The sequence below is a fragment of the Cyanistes caeruleus genome, chromosome 2 (assembly GCF_971803275.1).
Source record: "Cyanistes caeruleus chromosome 2, bCyaCae1.hap1.1, whole genome shotgun sequence".
Lineage (NCBI taxonomy): Eukaryota > Metazoa > Chordata > Aves > Passeriformes > Paridae > Cyanistes > Cyanistes caeruleus.
In genome coordinates, this window is record NC_141702.1 from 321,699 (window position 1) to 338,593 (window position 16,895).

A 16,895-nucleotide genomic window follows, 5' to 3' on the forward strand; every position below is an offset into this window, starting at 1 on the left:
GACCGGCCCCGCAGCGGGAGTGACGTCATCGCGCCACGCGGGGCCGCCCGGCCGGCAGGGGGCGCTGGAGGCGGCGCGCGGGCGCCATGGCGGAGCAGGAGGGTGAGTGCGGGACGGGACCCCGGGCCCGGGACGGGACCTCGGGCCCGCTCACGCTCCCATTATTGTAGGCAGGAACCCCGAGGGAGCTGCGCCAGTGCCAGCGGGGCCGCAGGTGAGTGGGGCCGGGGCTGGTGTGAGGCCGGGGCCGGGGACCGGGGTCGGGGCCGCCTCACGGTGTGTGCTCACAGGTCCCGGAGCTCTCCCGGGAGGAGAAGCTGCAGCTGCGGAAGGAGAAGAAGCAGCAGAAGAAGAAGAAGAGGAGCGAGAAGGGGTCGTCGGCCGAGCCCGCGGAGCTGGGTGCGCCCCCCGAACCGGGGCAGCCGCGAGGTGAGCGGGGCAGCGCCGGGCCGGGCCCGCGGGTGTCCCGGGCTGGCAACGCCCGGAGCCGGGAGTGTTTTCCAGCGGGACCCCTGGGGCGTTCCCCAGCCCGGGCCCTCGCGCCCTCGGTCACCCGCATCGCCGTAGGGACTGCAGTACGGAGAGCCCCGTGCTGCCGGAGGCCCGGAGCCCCTGCCAAGGCACCGAGGGCTCTCCCTGCCGCGGGCTGTCCCTCGACTGCATCTCCCGGCGAGACCGGGCACAGATTCCCCCTTCCTCCCCAGCAGCAGCTGCTCAGCCCACACCCGCCCCCGCCACGGCTGATGGCCCCGGTGACGGCGAGAAACCCACGGGGGGCAAGAGCAAAGCAGAGCTGCGAGCAGAGCGCCGGGCTAAGCAGGAGGCTGAGCGGGCCCAGAAGCAGGCCAGGAAGGCAGAGCTGAGCCAGGCAGCCACGGCGGGCAAGCCCCGGCAGAGCCCGACTGAGCCCCAAAGCAGTAAGGCTGTCACCAGCACAGGGTGCAGAGGGTGGGTGAAGGGGACGGGAGGGTCTGGTGTGGGTGCAGGTGGAGGATGCCCGTGTGATCATGAGCTCAGCCATGGGCTGAGTTCTGTCTCTGGGTGCTTCCCTGCCTTCCCTCAATTTGGGGGTGCACCAAAGCAGCTTGGCCTCATCCCAGCTGTCCTTGCAGTGGTGAAGCGGCTGCCAGAGCATGTGCAGGTGGATGACCCCGCTGCACAGAGGAAATTGGCCAAGAAGCTGGAACGGCAGCAGGTAGGAGGAGGAGTGGGTGACAGGATGCACGCCTCGGGCAGCTGTCCTGCAGGAGGCCTGGGGGGCACACGGTGGGACCAGAGCCTGCTCTCCGAAGGCAGAGGGGAACTTTGCATGCCCTGAGCAAGTTCTGGGTATGACTGGTGGCCCTGGAATAAGCAGAGCAGTGGGTGAGCCATCACAAAACTCGGCTGCAGGTACCTCTGAGGCAGGACTATGGCACCAAGGTCAACCTGTTCTCCCACCTCCACCAGTACAGCCGGAAGAAGCCGCTGACACAGCAGATGAGGTACAAGGCCTTCCCAGCCCATGTGTCTGGCAATGCTGGGCTCTGCTTTGGCTGGCCTGGCTGCAGAATGGCTTTGGAGGAGGGGTCTCATAGTCCTGCATGTGGGATACACCTGATGAAATGGTGGGGGATGTTTTGCTTGCTTTGGGGAGTGGCAGTAGGGGCAGCCCAATATTTTTCCTGGAGGGAAGTGCAGGGTCACAGGAGAAGGGGCTGTGGGGTGAGCCTGGCTCCTCAGGTTACCACCAGCCCCTTCCTGGGCCGTCCCTTGGGTTGTTGGGCTGGGGCTCATAAATGGGTTGAGTGTTTTGGGCTGCAGAGGTGCTGACAGCTCCCTCCCACTGGTCCCTGCAGCATCCCCTCCACGGTGATCCACCCAGCAGTGGTGCGCCTCGGCCTCCAGTACTCCCAGGGCATCATCAACGGCTCCAACGCCCGCTGCATCGCGCTGCTCGAGGTCTTCAAACAGGTACCTGAGCAGCTACCTGGCAGCAGGGGCATTGTGCTGCGTGCAGGTGTGTGTTCCTGTACCCTGACTGCTGAGGCTGTATGCGTGGTCAGTCATCATCAGCCTCTTCCTTTGGGTCGTGCCACAGCAGGGTCCTTTTCTGGCACTGCCACTGCTGTTTTGAGTCCCTGGAGCACCCTTTGCTCCTCCAAGCAGTGTGTCAGGCTGTGCAGGACGTGTACCTCAACTGCAGCCCATCAGGCAGGGTGCTTGCATACCATGCCCTGAGATCATATTCCCTTTCTACTTGTCTCAGCTGATCCGGGATTACTCCACTCCCCCCAACGAGGAGCTGTCGCGGGACTTGGTGGCCAAGCTGAAGCCACACATCAGGTGAGGGCTCCCGACATCAGAGCAAAGGGACCAAAGCTCCACAGCGTGTGGTCCATTGTTCACATCTCTGGGTTGGTGTCCACCCAGACTTTGTCTGACTTTCCTAGGCTTCTGCCTTCCTGCCCACCCTCCCTCTCCCTGTCTTGGTCCTCCAGGCTGCTTTGGAGCTAAGCCCATTTCTTCTGCAGTTTCTTGAATCAGTGTCGGCCACTCTCAGCCAGCATGGGCAATGCCATCAAGTTCCTCAAGAAGGAGATATCATGCCTGCCTGACACCCTGAGAGAGGATGAGGTGAGTACCCTTGCTGAGTGGTAGGCTCCAGGCCCTGGGTGATGGAGCTGAGCAGGGATGGGATGCAGACTTAGAGCAGTGCTACAGTGGAACTGAAAGCTTGTTACTAGGGGGAAGAACCTGATCCCCACCTGGCTCCAGTCAGGGAGTTGCAGAGAGCAAGGGTTAGGGTTAGAGGTCTGTATGTGATGTGTGCTTCTCCCCAGGCAAAGGAGAAGCTCCAGGACATGATTGACAAATACCTGCGAGAGAAGATTGTCCTGGCAGCTGAGGCCATCTCAAGGTCTGCCTTTGAGAAGATCAATGACCATGACGTGATTCTGGTGTATGGATGGTGAGCAAGAAGCACAGGCAGCCAATCTGGTGGGTAGGAGGAGGGAGAGGAACAGTGTGGGAGGTGAGGCTGTGATGGTCCTGCACAGGGCTCAGCGCTATCAGTCCTACCTGATATGTCTGAAGTTGGATTCCAAAAACCCCAGAGCCACAGCTCCCTCCACCCTGGGCACTTACAGAACAGCAGGGTTGTTCACTGGATTTTAAACAAACTGCAACAAAGTCAAATGTCAGGAAGCAAAAATACAGAAATTTGGCATCCCAAGAACTAGAGGTGGGGAAAAGAACAACAGATTGCTGCAGCAGGAGCCCAGGTATGCTGTGTATGCTGGGCAGAGGAAGGAGCAGGGGCAGGAGGCCAAGGCAGGCCTGGAGTCGTGTGAGAGGGAAGCTGGGAGAGGGTGTGGAGTGGCAGAGTCCCTTGTGCTGGTCACAGACAAGGAGGTCAGTGCTGCTTCCAGGGAGGGCTGAGACATCACCTTTCCCAGGGGTGCTTCCTTGTGCAGAGACAGGGAGACGGGCCCTGGGAGCCATCACGGCAGGAGGGTTCTGGAAGGGGCAGCAGTCTTGAGGATGAGGGTGGATATCGTGGCCAGGTGGGAGCCTGGTCTGGTAGGAGGGGCAGCTCCTGAGCGGTGCCCATCAGCTCCTCGCTGGTGAACCGGACGCTGTGCGACGCCCACGCCAAGAAGGGCCGCGCGTTCCGCGTGATCGTGGTGGACAGCCGGCCGCGCCTGGAGGGCCGGGAGACGCTGCGCCGCCTGGTACGCAAGGGCATCCACTGCACCTACGTGATGATCAACGCCATCTCCTACGTGTTGCCTGAGGTGAGGGGCTGTGCCAAGGGCGAGGGACGCTGCGGTGTGATCAAAGATGCTGACAGATCCCTGTGCTTCACTGACAGGTGTCCAAAGTGCTGCTGGGAGCCCACGCGCTCCTGGCCAATGGCTCTGTCATGTCCCGGGTGGGGACCTCGCAGATCGCACTGGTCTCCAAGGCCTACAACGTGCCAGTCCTGGTCTGCTGCGAGACCTACAAGTTCTGCGAGCGGGTGCAGACAGATTCTTTTGTCTCCAACGAGCTGGGTATGGCTTCTGTCCCTTTCCTCCCACATGGGACCTTCTCTCCCAGTGCCTGCTGTGGACCATGACAGGCTGCTCTGCCCTGCTATTCCTCTTCTGGCCAAGGGGCTGTCATTTGCAGGCAGGGCACCTGGTGGTGTGTGCTGCTTCAGGGGCAGGATGGAGCAGTGCTGTCCCTCCCCCTGATCCTGATGGCTTCTCCACTTTCTGCAGATGACCCTGATGACCTGATTGTGCTCCGGAAGGGCCAGGCCCAGCTTGAGGGCTGGGCAGAGAACAAGTCCCTACGCCTTCTTAACCTGGTCTACGATGTGACACCCCCAGACCTGGTGGATTTGGTCATCACAGACTTGGGCATGATCCCCTGCACCTCAGTGCCTGTGGTCCTGCGTGTTAAGAATGTGGATCAGTAGTCGGGGCAGCTGCATGGACACTAATAAACCAGGCCCCCGGTACTCTGTGTGTGCCATCTGTGGTGTGGCAGAGCCCTGGCATCCGTGTCGTCCATGGCACCACTGGCACAGCTCTGCACCTTCCTCGGGCCCCTCCTCCCACTCCATGCTGCAGCACAGACGGGTCTTCCCTGTCCCTAGGCCCCTCGTCTGGGGGAACGATGACACTGTGGTGATGGCCCCTGGTTTACCCTCCTCGGAGATTTGGTGACACTCGGGCTGTGCTAGCGGAGCTGGGCTGGTGTGGGAGAGCCTGGGTCCCTCCGGCCCTGGCCGCTGGCACCGGCCCCGGAGAGGGCCCTTCCCCGGGCGGTCGGCGGGTGGTGCTCGGGGCGGCTCCCGGACCGGCGGGGGCGGGGCCATGCAAATGAGCTGTGCCGCGCGGCATGACGGGACACGGCCCGCGCAAAGGGACCGGGCCGCGCGGGAGGTGCGAACTCAACGCGCGGGGAAGGAACCGATAGGGGACGGCTGCACCCCGAATCGAACCGGAACCGATAGGGGACAGCTGCACTCCGAATCGAACCGGAACCGATATCGGACAGCTGCACCCCGAATCGAACCGGAACCGATATCGGACAGCTGCACTCCGAATCGAAACGAACTGATGTAGTTACGCTGCACTCCGGGTGTGCTCACCGGTGCGACATCACCAGATTCAGGAAGCTTGACTGCATAATTTGTGGTAGTGGAGATTGTGTTCGCATTCTCCCTGCTTTCGTTGTTTGGAGGGAGAGTTGTAATCAGGGTTAGCTACAGGCAGTGTGCACGCCTGTTGTTTGCGGGTATTTCCGGTGGCAGCCGATGTTTCTGAGCCCGTGTTTCTCCGCTCTGTTCCCGCACTGACGTGCTATCGCTCGCGAGGATGGTCTGCAGGCGCTGCAGCAGTGTTACAAGCCCGACTGCAGAGGGCCTGGGCGGCCGGTCCCTGCCCGGTCCGTGCGGAACCGGCCCAGCCTCGCGAAGCGTCTCCGCTCGACCGAGGTGGGACGGCAAGAGCCGGGTTAGCGTCCGGCCCGCACACCGAGCTCGCCGGGGGCACGGACGGAGGCTGAGACCGTGTCCGACTCGGGGGGCATCAAATCCCCGCTCTCTGGAAATCCGCCCGGGCTCGGCCGGCTGTGACCCAGACAGTGCGCACCGAGCGGGACCGGCATCTCCGCACCTTGTTCCAGGAGAAGAACTGTTTCAGCGGGGTGCTTCCCTGCTCCTGCAGACACTACGTGGGACAGGCAGGAACCATCCCAGCTTCAAAGGCAGCACTCCGGGGGCCCCTTTAGGGATTCGCTGGCTAATTACTGCAGGGAACAGGGGTATATCTCCCGGACGCCGGCAGGTTCGGAGGGAGCGCCCTGGGATGCTCCTGAATCCCCAGCTGTGCCCTCGCTGCCTTCCCGTCCTGCGGGAGAATCCCACAGCGCTCACGGATCGCGTCCGACCCCGCGGTCCCGGGTCCCTCGTCTCCTGAGTCCCCCCCGTCCCCCCTCTCTGTCACGGCGAGCAGCGGCCGCGGCTGCTCACACCCGAGCCTCAGCTTCCCCTCTCCCCCGTCACACCTGCTGGATCTGTTCTTCAACCGATAAACCAGGGGAGAGCGCGAACGCAGTCCCCCACTACCACAAATTATGCAGTCGAGTTTCCCGCATTTGGGGAAATCGCAGGGGTCAGCACACCCGGAGTGCAAGGGATGAGCCTCGCCCTGGGAAAACCACCTGCCTGATCATGGTGTCTCCCCTGCCAGGTAAGTATGCCCGAGCCCGCCCAGCGCCCAAACGCCCTGCCCGCCCCACGCCTCCCCAACACACGCCCAGCCCGAGCCCGGCCCCGCACCCAACCGGCCCCGCGCTGCGGCCCGGCCCGCACGGCCCGGCCCGCGCAGCGCCCGCGGACGCGCGAGGGCAGCGCGGGCTTTGCGCGGGCCGTGTCCCGGCATGCCGCGCGCCTCGCCTCGTTTGCATAACCCCGCCCCCGCGACAGCGTCTCATGGCCCCACCCCGCACTCGTCGCTTAATTTTAACGTCATCATTCGCCATCCCCTGCTTCCGGTTCGGTCCTGGTGGCGCGGCCCGCAACGGGGCGGCGGCTCTGGGAGCCCCCGATGGCCTCGAGCACCGCCCGCAGGCCGCCGTGCCGAGAACGGAGTCTCCGGGAGCGGCCGGGACAACGATCGGGTTCTGCCGGGCGGAACCGGAGCCGTAGTGGGGAGCGGGAGGGTGAACCTCGAGTACTCCGTATGTACCGGGGGTGGACGGAGTGAGGCGGGGCCGGTCCCCGGGGTACGAGGTGGTGCCGCCGTACCCGGTGCTGCGGGACACCGAGTCGTGCCAAGGGGTCTTACTGCGTTCCGCTGTTAACTGCGGTGTTTTGGGGCAGGGGAGGAGCTGCCGGCGGGAGATCTGGACTGTGAGGATGGAGAAGAAGCTGCCAAATCCCCGGAAAAACCTGTGCGGCCCCAAGCCAGCCCCGCCGGGGCGGCTCCGGGGCCCGGGGAGAGCTCTGCGAACGGGGCAGTGCCGGCGGCACGGGCGGCCGGCAGGCGCGGCAGGAAGGGCAAGGCCGAGGTGCTGCTGCTGGAGCTGTCCCGGGCCCCGGAGCCCGTTCGGATGGAAAAGCGGCTCGGGAGCAGCGAGGACGGCCTTGAGACCCCCCGGGGCGGGCGGCCCAAGAGGAAGGCAGCCAAAGTGTGAGTTGGTGATGACAGCTGGGGCCCGGGAGCACCTGTGCCCTAGAGACACGTGAGAGAGGTGGGAAATGTTCGGCCTGGATAAGAAAAGGCTCCAGGGAGACCTTAGAGCTTCTTATGGCGCTTAAAGGGGCACCAAAAAAGTTGGAGAAGGCCTTTGGACAAGGGGCTGTAGGAACAGAACACAGGAATGGCTTCCTACTGTAAGGATAGTGGGAAGAAATCCTCCCCTGTGAGGGTGAGGAGGCCCTGGCACAGCTTGCCCAGAGAAGCTGTGGCTGCCCCATCCCTGGAATTTTTCAAGGCCAGGTTGGATGGGCCTTGGAACACCCTGGTTTAGTGGAAGGTGTCCCTGCCCATGGCAGGGGGGTGGAACTGGATGAGCTTTAAAGCGTCTTCCAACCCAAACCATTCCCTGATTCTGTGATTCAATGATCTCTGTCTCCCCAGAGGGTCTCAGTGCCTTTCCTGTAGGACTTTGTCCCGTGTTGGTGGGATGTACTGATTCCTCACAGACCAATCCTTTGCCACTCTAGGGAATGTGTTTGGATCCAGGAGCCCCTGGCAGGGGGCAGCAGCTGCCTGTGGCAGGAGGAATTTCCTTGGTTCCTGACAGAGCAGGAGGAGCTTATTGGTGGTAGCAGGGCAAGCTCCAGGGAGTTCAGGGTGTGGGGAGGCCGTGTGCTCAGGCCCTCCGGTACAGCTGGAGCAGATTCACTGCCCAGACCACGGGCTGGAAGGGGGGAGGCAGGGCTGGCCCACCCCTGTGTTATCCTGCTGCTTACCTCCAGGCACTGCCCTGCTGTTCCAGGGCTCTGCTGTACCTGCAGGAGCTGGCGGAGGAGCTGGCGCCCACGTGCCAGCCCCCCGTGCCGGCCGAGGGCGCGCCGGAGCCAGAGCACGTCCAGAGGAAGCGCCGGGGCCGGAGGAGGAAGGAGGAGGACACAGACAGCGATGACCCCGCACAAGATGCTGACTTCGTGCCCTCACAGGAAGGGCTGCAGGCAGAGGAGGAGGAGGAGGAGGGCAGCGACACGCTGTTCAGTGAGGCGTCGGAGCCAGAGCTGGAGGCACCTCGAGGGCACGGCGGGAGGACGGCAGCCACAGGGGTGAGGACAGGGGCTCTGCCTCGGTCCCTTCTTGCCTGTGGCCCAGCACCAACAGCTCCAGATGCCTGTGCTGTCCCACAGTGTCCCTGCTGGCAGGGCAGGACAGCTGGGACAGGGGTGGCACATGGGGCAGGCACAAGGCCAGTGGCAGCTCCCGGTGAGGGCCACTGGGGACGGGAGCAGGGACAGGTCCTCTGGGAGAGGGAGGAGGGCCTGTGCTCCAGCTGGAGCAGGGGGAGGTGGAGGCAGGTACTGAAGGAGTCCTGGCCTCCTGGAAGTTCCTGTAGTGGGACTGTATGTCTTTAGCCCAGTGTGGCCTGTTGACAGTGGCTGGGGAGAGCTCTGTTCTCAGGACCTGTGGTGGTTCCCTTTGGGACAGTTGGATCCCCCAGGGCTCAGGGCTTTCTCTGAGTCTGTTGTTGTGCCCAGAGATCCAAGCCCCAGTGCCGAGGCCTCGCCCCCAACGGCTTCCACAACTCCATCATGGCCCCAGTGGAAAAGAGCTCCAGCCTTACCTGCAGTCTGTGAGTGGGGGCTTGGGGTGCTCGAGGCTCAGGGGGGCTACAGGGAGCAGTGTCCTGGTACCGTCACTGGCTGGATACGAGGGTGAAGGAGAGTATGCTGTTGAGAATGTCAGTATTCTGGGATGGGGCCCAGTTGGGCAGGGAGGGTTGTGAAGGGCAGGGACTGTGCTGCAGAAGGGGAGGCTGTGCCACAGGATGCAGGAAGGGGAGGTGAGGAGGGGGTGCTGGACATGCCAGGGGCCGTGGCTGAGGTCTGGCATGCACTGCAGGCGGGAGCAGAAGCACTCACAGTGGGAGTTCCCTGACTGGATCCCAGTGGCACACAGGTGGACGTGTCTCTCTGACAGGTACCATGGGAGCAGGGAGGGAGCAGGGCCAAAGGAAAAGTGGGGCAGGTCCCAGCAGTGCCTGGGTGAGCAAGAGGGTGGGGGGGGGGGGGCTGTGCTCCCACACCCCTCCATGTGTCTGCTGTGGGCTTTGGGGGTCTCTTGGATTTGGCTGTGGAGCAACGTGGCCAGTCAGGCCATGTGGAGGCTGGGATGGTGCTGGCACATGGGGCTGTGCTGGGGTGATTGGGTGAAGGATGTGAAGACCTCCTCTCACTTCTGCCTGCACAGCGAGGCTGCCCCGTACCTGCCAGCAGAAGAGAAGTCTCCCCTCTTCTCCATTCAACGTGAGGGCATCAAGGACGATGGTGCCTTATACAGGTTAAACAGGTGTGTGCTGGGGTGTCCCTAGGCCCAGCAGGGTGTTTGCTGCCTGTCAGGCTGTCCACCTAGCGTGGCAGTGGCTGTCAGGGTGTCCCCAGGCCTGTCTGGGACCAGGGGCCACCCCCAGGGTTGCATCCATGGGTTGGCCAGTCGGCCCATACTGTGCCCTGGGGTCCCACCAGCCCCTGCCCCAGCTCTGCAAGAGCCTTCATCCTTCTTCCACCAACAGGTTCAGCTCTCTGCAGCCCCACCCAGAGCGCCTGGATGTCTCCTTCTTCGTGGGCGGCCCAGTGTGGGCGATGGAGTGGTGCCCGACCCCGGAGGGCTCTGCAGCCCCGCAGTATGTGGCCGTGTCCTGCCACAGGAGCATGGAGGAGACGCACAGCGTGTCTGGGCTTCACTCAGGCCCTGCACTCCTGCAGCTCTGGGGCCTGGGCATGCTGCAGACGGAGCAGGGGTGAGTGGCTGGGGCTGGGGCCTACCTAGATCTTGCGTCCCCCCATGGCTGCCTGGGTGGTGAGGCTTGTCCTCACCCAGAGCCGCCAGCTGCAGCCTGAACCCCAGGGGGGCTGTGCTGGTGGCCTGCTCTGCCAGTGGTGTACGCTGTGTGTATTGGAGCTGCTGGGCACCAGCTACCATGTTAGTCATGGCCAAACTCATGCCCACAGCTCTCCCAACAAGGCCAGGCTGGCCTATGCCATCGCCGCCGACTATGGCTGTGTGTGGGACATGAAGTTCTGCCCCAGTGGTGCCTGGGAGCCACCCACTGCAGCCCGGACGGTGAGTGCTGCTCGAGGGCTGCCCTTGGGCTCCCCAAGGGTCCTGAGAGGTGACCCATGTCTGAGCTCATGTGTCCATCCCCAGCACCCACAGATGAGTCGGCTGGGCCTGCTGGCAGCGGCCTTCTCAGATGGCAGGGTGGTGGTATATGCCCTGCCACACCCTGGGGCCCTGCACCACGCCAAGACAACCCAGGTAAAAGGTAGGAAGAGCCACACCGCCGAGCAGGGGCGTCCTGGCCCTCCTCCCCCTGTGCCAGGGTGGGACTGCAAACCTCAGGCTGACCTGTGTCCATAGGAGCCTGCTGTGCTGGGGAGCTGCCAGCAGGGCTGTGCCTCAGCCTGGGAGCTGGGTGGTGGGGAAGTGAGCCCACCCAAGATGCCCCCAGCTTGGCATCTGTCACAGGTATAGTGTGGGATCCAAGGCTGCTTTTTGGCGTTGGAGGCCTGCTTTGAGTACTCTTGTGCCCAGAGATCCAAGCCCCAGTGCCAAAGCCTTGCTTCCAATGGCTTCCACAATTCCATTGTGGAATTCCAGTGAAGGGCTCCAGCCTTACCTGCAGCCTGTGTGAGTGGAGGCCGTGTGCAATGTGCTGCTTTGGTTCTGTCTCAGGGACACTGCAGCAGCCTGGCTGGGATGTGGCTCCCAGGCAGCCCCAAAAGCTGGGCACTGGGAGGGGGCTCTCAGCAGCATCGCTGGGCACAGCAGGGCACAGCCACAAAGCCCAGCCATTCCCCATCTCCCTGCTGCCAGACCTGCCTCTTTCAGCCAAGCCATGCGTTAGGACAGGAGTGCAGGGCTGGCTCAGACTAATGGTGCCTGTAATGACTGTGCCGGAGCTGAGCGGGATTGATGGCCAGCGCGTGCTGGCGGCGGGCGCTCGGCCGTGGCCGACAGCCAGCACTTGTGTGCTGACGGTGGAAATGGGCTCCCTGTGCCCAGACACAGCTGCCAGCGCCCCCGGCGTGCTGGCTGTGCCTGCGCTGCCTGCAGGTGGCTGGGCCCTACTGCAGCCCCCCCAGCACCTTGTGAGGGGGGCCCAGCCAGCTCCTGCCGTGACTGGAGCCCGGCACGCGCGGTCGTTGCTGGGCTGGAGCACTGGTTTCCAGCCCCAGGATCAGTGCCAGGCTGTGGTGACAGGCCCTGCTGGGAGCTCCCAAACTGGCGTGGCTGTGCTGGCTGTCCCTGGGGCACTGGGGACCCACATCCCTGTGTTCCTGCCTGGCAGAGCTGGGGCTGGTCTCCATCCTGCATCCCAGCTGTCACAGCTCCTCCGTATCTCCACCCATGGCTGCCACGCTGCAGGCTGTGATGTGCCGGTCTGGTGCTGACTGTGCAGGACAGCCCCACGTGGGGGTTAGGGACCCCAGGCCTGAGGGATGTGGGATGGGGTCCCCACAGCACTCATGTATGGTGTTGCTGGTGGGGGAGATTCTCTGGTAGACAGAGCTGGTGCATGGTGGTCCTGTAGGTATCCTGCCCTGAGCTGTTTGGTGTAGGGTCTCTGCCTCCCTTCCCAGGAGTGGTGCCTGGCTGCTCTAGTCCTGTCAGCCATGGAGCAGATGTCCTGCACAGCTGCTCTCTGCCTTCCTGGGGTGGTCAAAGTCAGGTCTGGCTCCTGTGTGTCACTGCATCACTTCAACATTGGTGCTGGCCATGGTGGGGCAGGAGCACATCATCTCTGCCTGTGGCCCATTTCAGGGGCTGCTTCTACCGACACACAGGCAGGCCTGGCTCCTGGGGGTCCTGCTGCCACGCCTTTGTACCTCCATGTGCTCCAGTTCCTGCTGTGCTGCGAACACTGCTCTAGGGGAATGGCAGGACAGGGACTGGGAGCCCTGGCCAGGACCATGAAGAGCTGCAGTCCAGGGAGCTCCCGGGACAGCCAATGCCTGCCCTGACCCCCTTCTGCTCTCTTCTAGATGGGTCCCTCCACAAGCACCTTATCTGCAAGGTCAGTGTTCCCCACCATGGTGATCCCTGTCAGGGCCGGCACTCAGCGAGCCCCCCAGCCAGTGCAGGTGGCAGAGCCTGGGGAGCCGAGGCACCTGCAGAGTGTTGGAGGGGCAGAACAGTGTCGTGCTCCCACCCCAGGCATCCCGCTCCTGGGGCACGGATGGCACCGCTGCAGGGCTGTGACCCAGGGCTCTCCCTTGGCCCCCAGGTGCAGTGCATCGCCACACTTCAGGTGGGCTCCATCGAGGCAGGTAATGCAACTGAGTGTGGACAGTGCTTCAGTCTCTCCTGGATGCCTTCCAAGCCCCACCATCACCTTGCAGCAGGGTTTTATGACGGTGAGTCTCCTGTGCCCTGCGGCAGCATTCGAGGAGCAGCCCTCACCCTGGCAGAGCACTGGAGCCTTGTGCTCAGCCTCAACTGGTGCTGGCACCTCTGCCCAGCCCTGGGTTAGAGGAAGGCTTCTCTGGGCTGGCTATTGTCACTCTGATGTACCTCCAGGCTGGTCACTGGTTGGCCCTGTCTGTGGCTCTGGGCTTACCCACATCTGTTGAACTTGCCTGGATGGAATTTTCTAGGCTTACAGTGGTCCACAGCTCCCACAGCCCTGCTTGTGCCACTGCTGGTCCCCCACCAGAGCACCTGTGCCATTGGCAGTACCTCATGGGCACGAGTCTTTCCACAGGCACCGTGGCGGTGTGGAACCTGCTCACCAAATCCCTGCTGCAGTGCGTGCACCAGCCTGATGCCTCCCTCAAGCTCTACCCTTTCCGGTGCTTTCTAGCCCATGACCACGCAGTCCGGAGCATTGAGTGGTGCAAGGCTGACAGGTGAGGGCAGGAGCAGGTACAGATGCTGCCAGGAGAGGAGCTTCCTCCTTTGTCAAGAAGGGCTTGGGAGGCCATGGTGCCAATGGTACTTGGCCCCCTGCAGCACCAGAGAGGTTGGGTTGGGCTTTCCAGGGGAGGGCAGATGAGCCGCTGCAGGACTGGGGCCATCAGTGCCCTATGGCGGGGCAGGGCACAGCTCCATGCTGGCCTCTCAGTGCTGCCTTTCTCCTGCTTCTCAGCAACTTCCTGGTCACGGTAGGCAGCGATCGCAAGATCAAGTTCTGGGACCTGCGTCGGCTGTATGAGCCCATCAACAGCATCAAGCGGTTCCTGAGCACTGAGGTGGCCTGGCTGCTGCCCTACAATGGCATCACTGTGGCCCAGGACAACTGCTATGCCTCGTGAGTGCTGGGGCCAGTCCTGCTGCCAGGGCCTGGTCAAACTTCCCAGGGGCCCCTCTGGTTTCCCCCTCCCTGGGACTGTCCAGCTGTGCCATGGCAAGGGCAGGCCCAGCTTGTTTTGGGTCACACCGCACCAGCACAGCGTGACATCCCCTCTGCTGTGCCACTCTGAGGCAGAGGCAGGGTGGGCCAGGGGATGGCCTACCCCTGAACTGGGCAGCAGCTGTGCTGCCAAAGAGGTTTAGGGTCTCGGCAAGTTCTTGGCCTCTGGGAGCTGCCTTGAGTCCTCTTGACTCTGTGAAATGCTGCTAGAGCAAGAACAGCACACTCACCCTGGGGCAGTTCTGTGGGGAGGTGGGCTGTGCCTGGCTCACCAATTCCTGGTGACAGCAGTCAGGCATCCCATGCCTCATTCACTTCCTCCACAGGTATGGGGTCTGTGGGATCCACTACATCGACGCCGGGTACCTGGGCTTCAAGGCCTATTTTGTGGCCCCTCGCAAGGGCACTGTGTGGGTAAGGGCCAGTGCAGGGCCATTCTGTCCCAGTGGCCAGGTCAGCCCCAGCTGGGGCTCAGGGCTTGTGGGGGTGGTGGGAACCCTGTGCCCTCCAGCCCTCTGTCCCTGCAGAGCATCTCTGGCTCGGACTGGCTGAACACAGTAGCTGCAGGTGACATCACCGGTGAGCTGGTGGCAGCGGTGCTGCCTGACCTGGCTGTCAACCCCCTCAACGTCAAGCGCTCCTCAGACCGCAGATTTGTAAGAGACCATTGCGCTCGGGTGGCCCAGCCCAGGCACACAGCGCTGGCGGGGGCAGGGGGGACCATAGGAAAAGTGTCCTGGTGGTCCCTGTCTGCAGAGAAGCGGCAGGATCTCTGTCACCCTCCCCTGAGCCCCCTCTCACCCACAGCCGGTGTACAAAGCTGACCTGCTGCCGTGCAGCCCTGATGGGCCCGAGTGTGCCGAGCAGGCACTGCCCAGGACCCTTCGCTACAGTGAGATGGTGGCCAGGAGCTACATCCGATTCCAGGACACAGACCTGGTAGGAGAGGACGGGAGGCAGCTGGGGTCTGACCTGTGAGCAGGGCTGGTGGGGCTGTGGCTGGGCAGTGGGGTTGGCAGGGCCAGGAGATGCTGCTGGGGCATTGGGGCAGCCGCTTACCTCGGGCAGGGCCGAGATCACGGTGCAGGCGATGCTCCTGCCTCGGGCCTGCAGCCCAAGGTGGTGCCACCACTTTCCAGCGCAGCTTCCAGAACTTCCCGAGCCGGGAGCCCATGCGCCGGATGCACAAGCAGGAGCTGAAGGCAGAACTGAGCCTTGACCGCCTGCAGCTGGAGGCCCTCCACAAGGTGAGTGGGCCAGGCTGAGCCCCAGCCCTGCACACAGATGGTCTGCTCTGGGGCCCAGAGTCCCAGCACCCCAACCCCCTCCCTTAGGAACTGCTCTCTTCCCACAGGTGCGCTTCAGCCCCAACCTGGACTCGCAGGGATGGCTGGTGTCGGGTGGGCAGGCGGGCATTGTGCGGGCACACTGCCTGGTAGGGCTGGCCTCTGGCGTGGGCCAACAGCTGCTCCCAGAGTGCCAGGCCCGCTTCAGCGTCCTCTATGGGGACACAGCCAGCAGCCCTGGCCCCCCTGAGCACTCCCTGCTGCCAGCAGAGTAGGGCTGTCAGTCCCTCATGCTGCTGCCATGTGCTCACCCTGGGGAGGGGCTGGGGCCAGCTGTGCTGGCATGGGGCTGTTGGCCCCCTCAGTGCTGCTTTCCTTATGGGTGTCTGCTGCAGGAGGGACAGCTGCTCCCAGACGTTCTCTGGGATGCTCTGGATGCTTGTCCTCATCCTCTGAGCCTGGAAGGGTCTGTCTACACTGTTTGGTCTGAGCTGGGCAGGGGTTGTGGGACCTGCACATGTCCCAGGGCTGAGCTGTGGGTCTGACCCTGCGGACCCTTCACCAGCGTGGAGCTGTGCTTGTGCTCGCCTCCATCCCTGCTGTGCACCAGAGGGCAGGGAAGGGGCTGGGAGCTGTGGAGTCGCTCACATTGAGCTTGTGTTCAGCTGTGCAGAATAAACGTGGTGGTTTTGTATGAATGTGGTGGTACTGGCACTGGGGCAGACGTGGCTGGTAGCAGTGGCTGTAGGGGCCCACCCCCAACTCCACCCTTTCCCTCCCCATACCAGTCTGCTGCGCTGCTGCTGCTGCTCCAACACATTTATTGGCAGTGCTGGCACTGCTGCTGGCACAGATGGACAGGTGGACACCAGGGGCACAGGCACAACTCAGCAGAGGGAATGGATCAGGAACAGCAGGATTCAGATGGAGCTCAGGCAGCAGTGTGTGGGGCTGGGGCCAAGGCCAGGTCTGAGGTCCCCCTTGGGGGATGTCCCCTTCTGCCAGGACAGACAGGCTCCCTGGGGACTGGGTGGTGGGGCAGGATTCCACCTCAGGAGCTGTGGCACATCAGGGAGTGGAAGATCCCAGGGAGCCCCCTGTGTTCCACAGGCCAGGCCATGCGTCCGTCCCCCCAGGACACCACACTGGAGTCACTGTCCCACCCCAGGACTCCACAGCAGTGGTGTGGGGTAGAGGGGAGGATGGGATCTCAAGCACTGCCCTGCTCTAGCGCAAGGAGCTGGGGCCAGGGCCACATCTGGCCCAATGTAGCAGCGTGGGTGGGGGTCTCAGGCTCGGGGGTCCTGGCAGTGGGGGCAGCCTGCTGTCTCCTCGTGGTGCTGCTCCACCTGTACTGTGCACGAGGCAAAGCCAAACCTGCTCTGGAGCTGGGCAGTGACCTCCTGCAGCACCATCTCGGCATCAGCGCTGGCATCTAGGAGCAGCAGTGGCCAGGGGCTCGTTCCTGGCATGGCCACTGGGATCCCCCTGGCCATGCCCTGTGCAGGTCACTCACCCACAGCCACGTGCACCGACACCGCAGGGTGGCTCAGCGTCAGCGCCCAGAGATGGAGGTCATGGACACCCCGCACCCCGCTGGTCCCCAGCAGCACCTCCTTCACCGCATCAAACTCGAGGCCCCGCGGTGTCCCTGCCAGCAGCACCTGCTCACAGGGGCCACCCTTGGCCCCCAGCCACAGCACCCATCTGGGTGAGGGCTCCCAGTGGAAGCCACTGGGGCTGGGGGCTTCCCCAGGGGAACCAGGCTGAGCACGGTGGCTTTGGGGTGAGACAGGCCTCACCTTGGGGCCAATGCACCTGGCCGGGGTGGAGAGAAGGGACTGGGGGGATTCAGGTGTGGCAAGGGAAGGACAAAAGAGGTGAGCTGCCTCATGGGCTGTGGCAGACACAGCTCCAGGAGCTCCTGTGCCCATCCTGCACCTCTGGTCTCACACCCCTCTCATTCACTACTCACCTTCCATGAGGACCCTGAAGACATCTCTGAGGATTGTGATGGTGGAGCCAAGGACG

At 63.3% G+C, this 16,895-nt stretch overlaps 2 protein-coding genes and 1 non-coding gene across 4 annotated transcripts; 2 read left to right on the top strand and 1 right to left on the bottom strand.

The window, feature by feature from the left end:
* Positions 1–18: 18 nt before the first annotated feature.
* On the top strand, positions 19–4,486 carry EIF2B4 (eukaryotic translation initiation factor 2B subunit delta). 2 transcript variants are annotated; one of them, XM_086875254.1, is made up of 13 exons: positions 19–102; positions 171–214; positions 291–429; positions 705–917; positions 1,113–1,195; positions 1,393–1,484; positions 1,839–1,953; positions 2,249–2,325; positions 2,514–2,616; positions 2,823–2,950; positions 3,596–3,776; positions 3,854–4,034; positions 4,245–4,486. In XM_086875254.1, the coding sequence occupies exons 1-13, from the start codon at positions 87–89 to the stop codon at positions 4,442–4,444; spliced, it is 1,572 nt and encodes a 523-aa protein (XP_086731380.1). In that variant the 5' UTR covers positions 19–86; the 3' UTR covers positions 4,445–4,486. The 2 variants fall into 2 exon arrangements, with proteins under 2 accessions (XP_086731380.1, XP_086731381.1); XM_086875255.1 differs by having other exon boundaries at positions 708–917.
* A 1,582-nt stretch (positions 4,487–6,068) lies between these two features.
* LOC111943912 (U1 spliceosomal RNA) lies at positions 6,069–6,232 on the bottom strand. The gene has a single exon (XR_002871085.1). It is a non-coding gene; the product is annotated as a U1 spliceosomal RNA (small nuclear RNA).
* A 268-nt stretch (positions 6,233–6,500) lies between these two features.
* On the top strand, positions 6,501–15,562 carry GTF3C2 (general transcription factor IIIC subunit 2). Its single transcript, XM_086875256.1, has 18 exons — positions 6,501–6,714; positions 6,857–7,166; positions 7,978–8,275; positions 8,705–8,799; positions 9,069–9,146; positions 9,417–9,515; positions 9,739–9,966; positions 10,178–10,289; positions 10,374–10,491; positions 12,212–12,243; positions 12,454–12,583; positions 12,931–13,075; positions 13,315–13,476; positions 13,905–13,992; positions 14,106–14,234; positions 14,386–14,517; positions 14,718–14,825; positions 14,933–15,562. Exons 1-18 carry the CDS (start codon positions 6,582–6,584, stop codon positions 15,137–15,139), a joined length of 2,604 nt encoding a protein of 867 aa, XP_086731382.1. The 5' UTR covers positions 6,501–6,581; the 3' UTR covers positions 15,140–15,562.
* Positions 15,563–16,895: the final 1,333 nt, after the last annotated feature.

Excerpts from the sequence above, each read along its gene's own strand:
- EIF2B4 (XM_086875254.1), top strand. Across the intron at positions 215-290 it reads CAGTGCCAGCGGGGCCGCAG|GTCCCGGAGCTCTCCCGGGA; the intron begins GTGAGTGGGGCC and ends GTGTGCTCACAG. Across the intron at positions 4,035-4,244 it reads TTTTGTCTCCAACGAGCTGG|ATGACCCTGATGACCTGATT; the intron begins GTATGGCTTCTG and ends CACTTTCTGCAG.
- GTF3C2 (XM_086875256.1), top strand. The coding sequence starts at position 6,582 with ATGGCCTCGAGCACCGCCCGCAGGCCGCCGTGCCGAGAACGGAGTCTC. Across the intron at positions 9,967-10,177 it reads ATGCTGCAGACGGAGCAGGG|CTCTCCCAACAAGGCCAGGC; the intron begins GTGAGTGGCTGG and ends TCATGCCCACAG. Across the intron at positions 10,290-10,373 it reads CACCCACTGCAGCCCGGACG|CACCCACAGATGAGTCGGCT; the intron begins GTGAGTGCTGCT and ends GTCCATCCCCAG.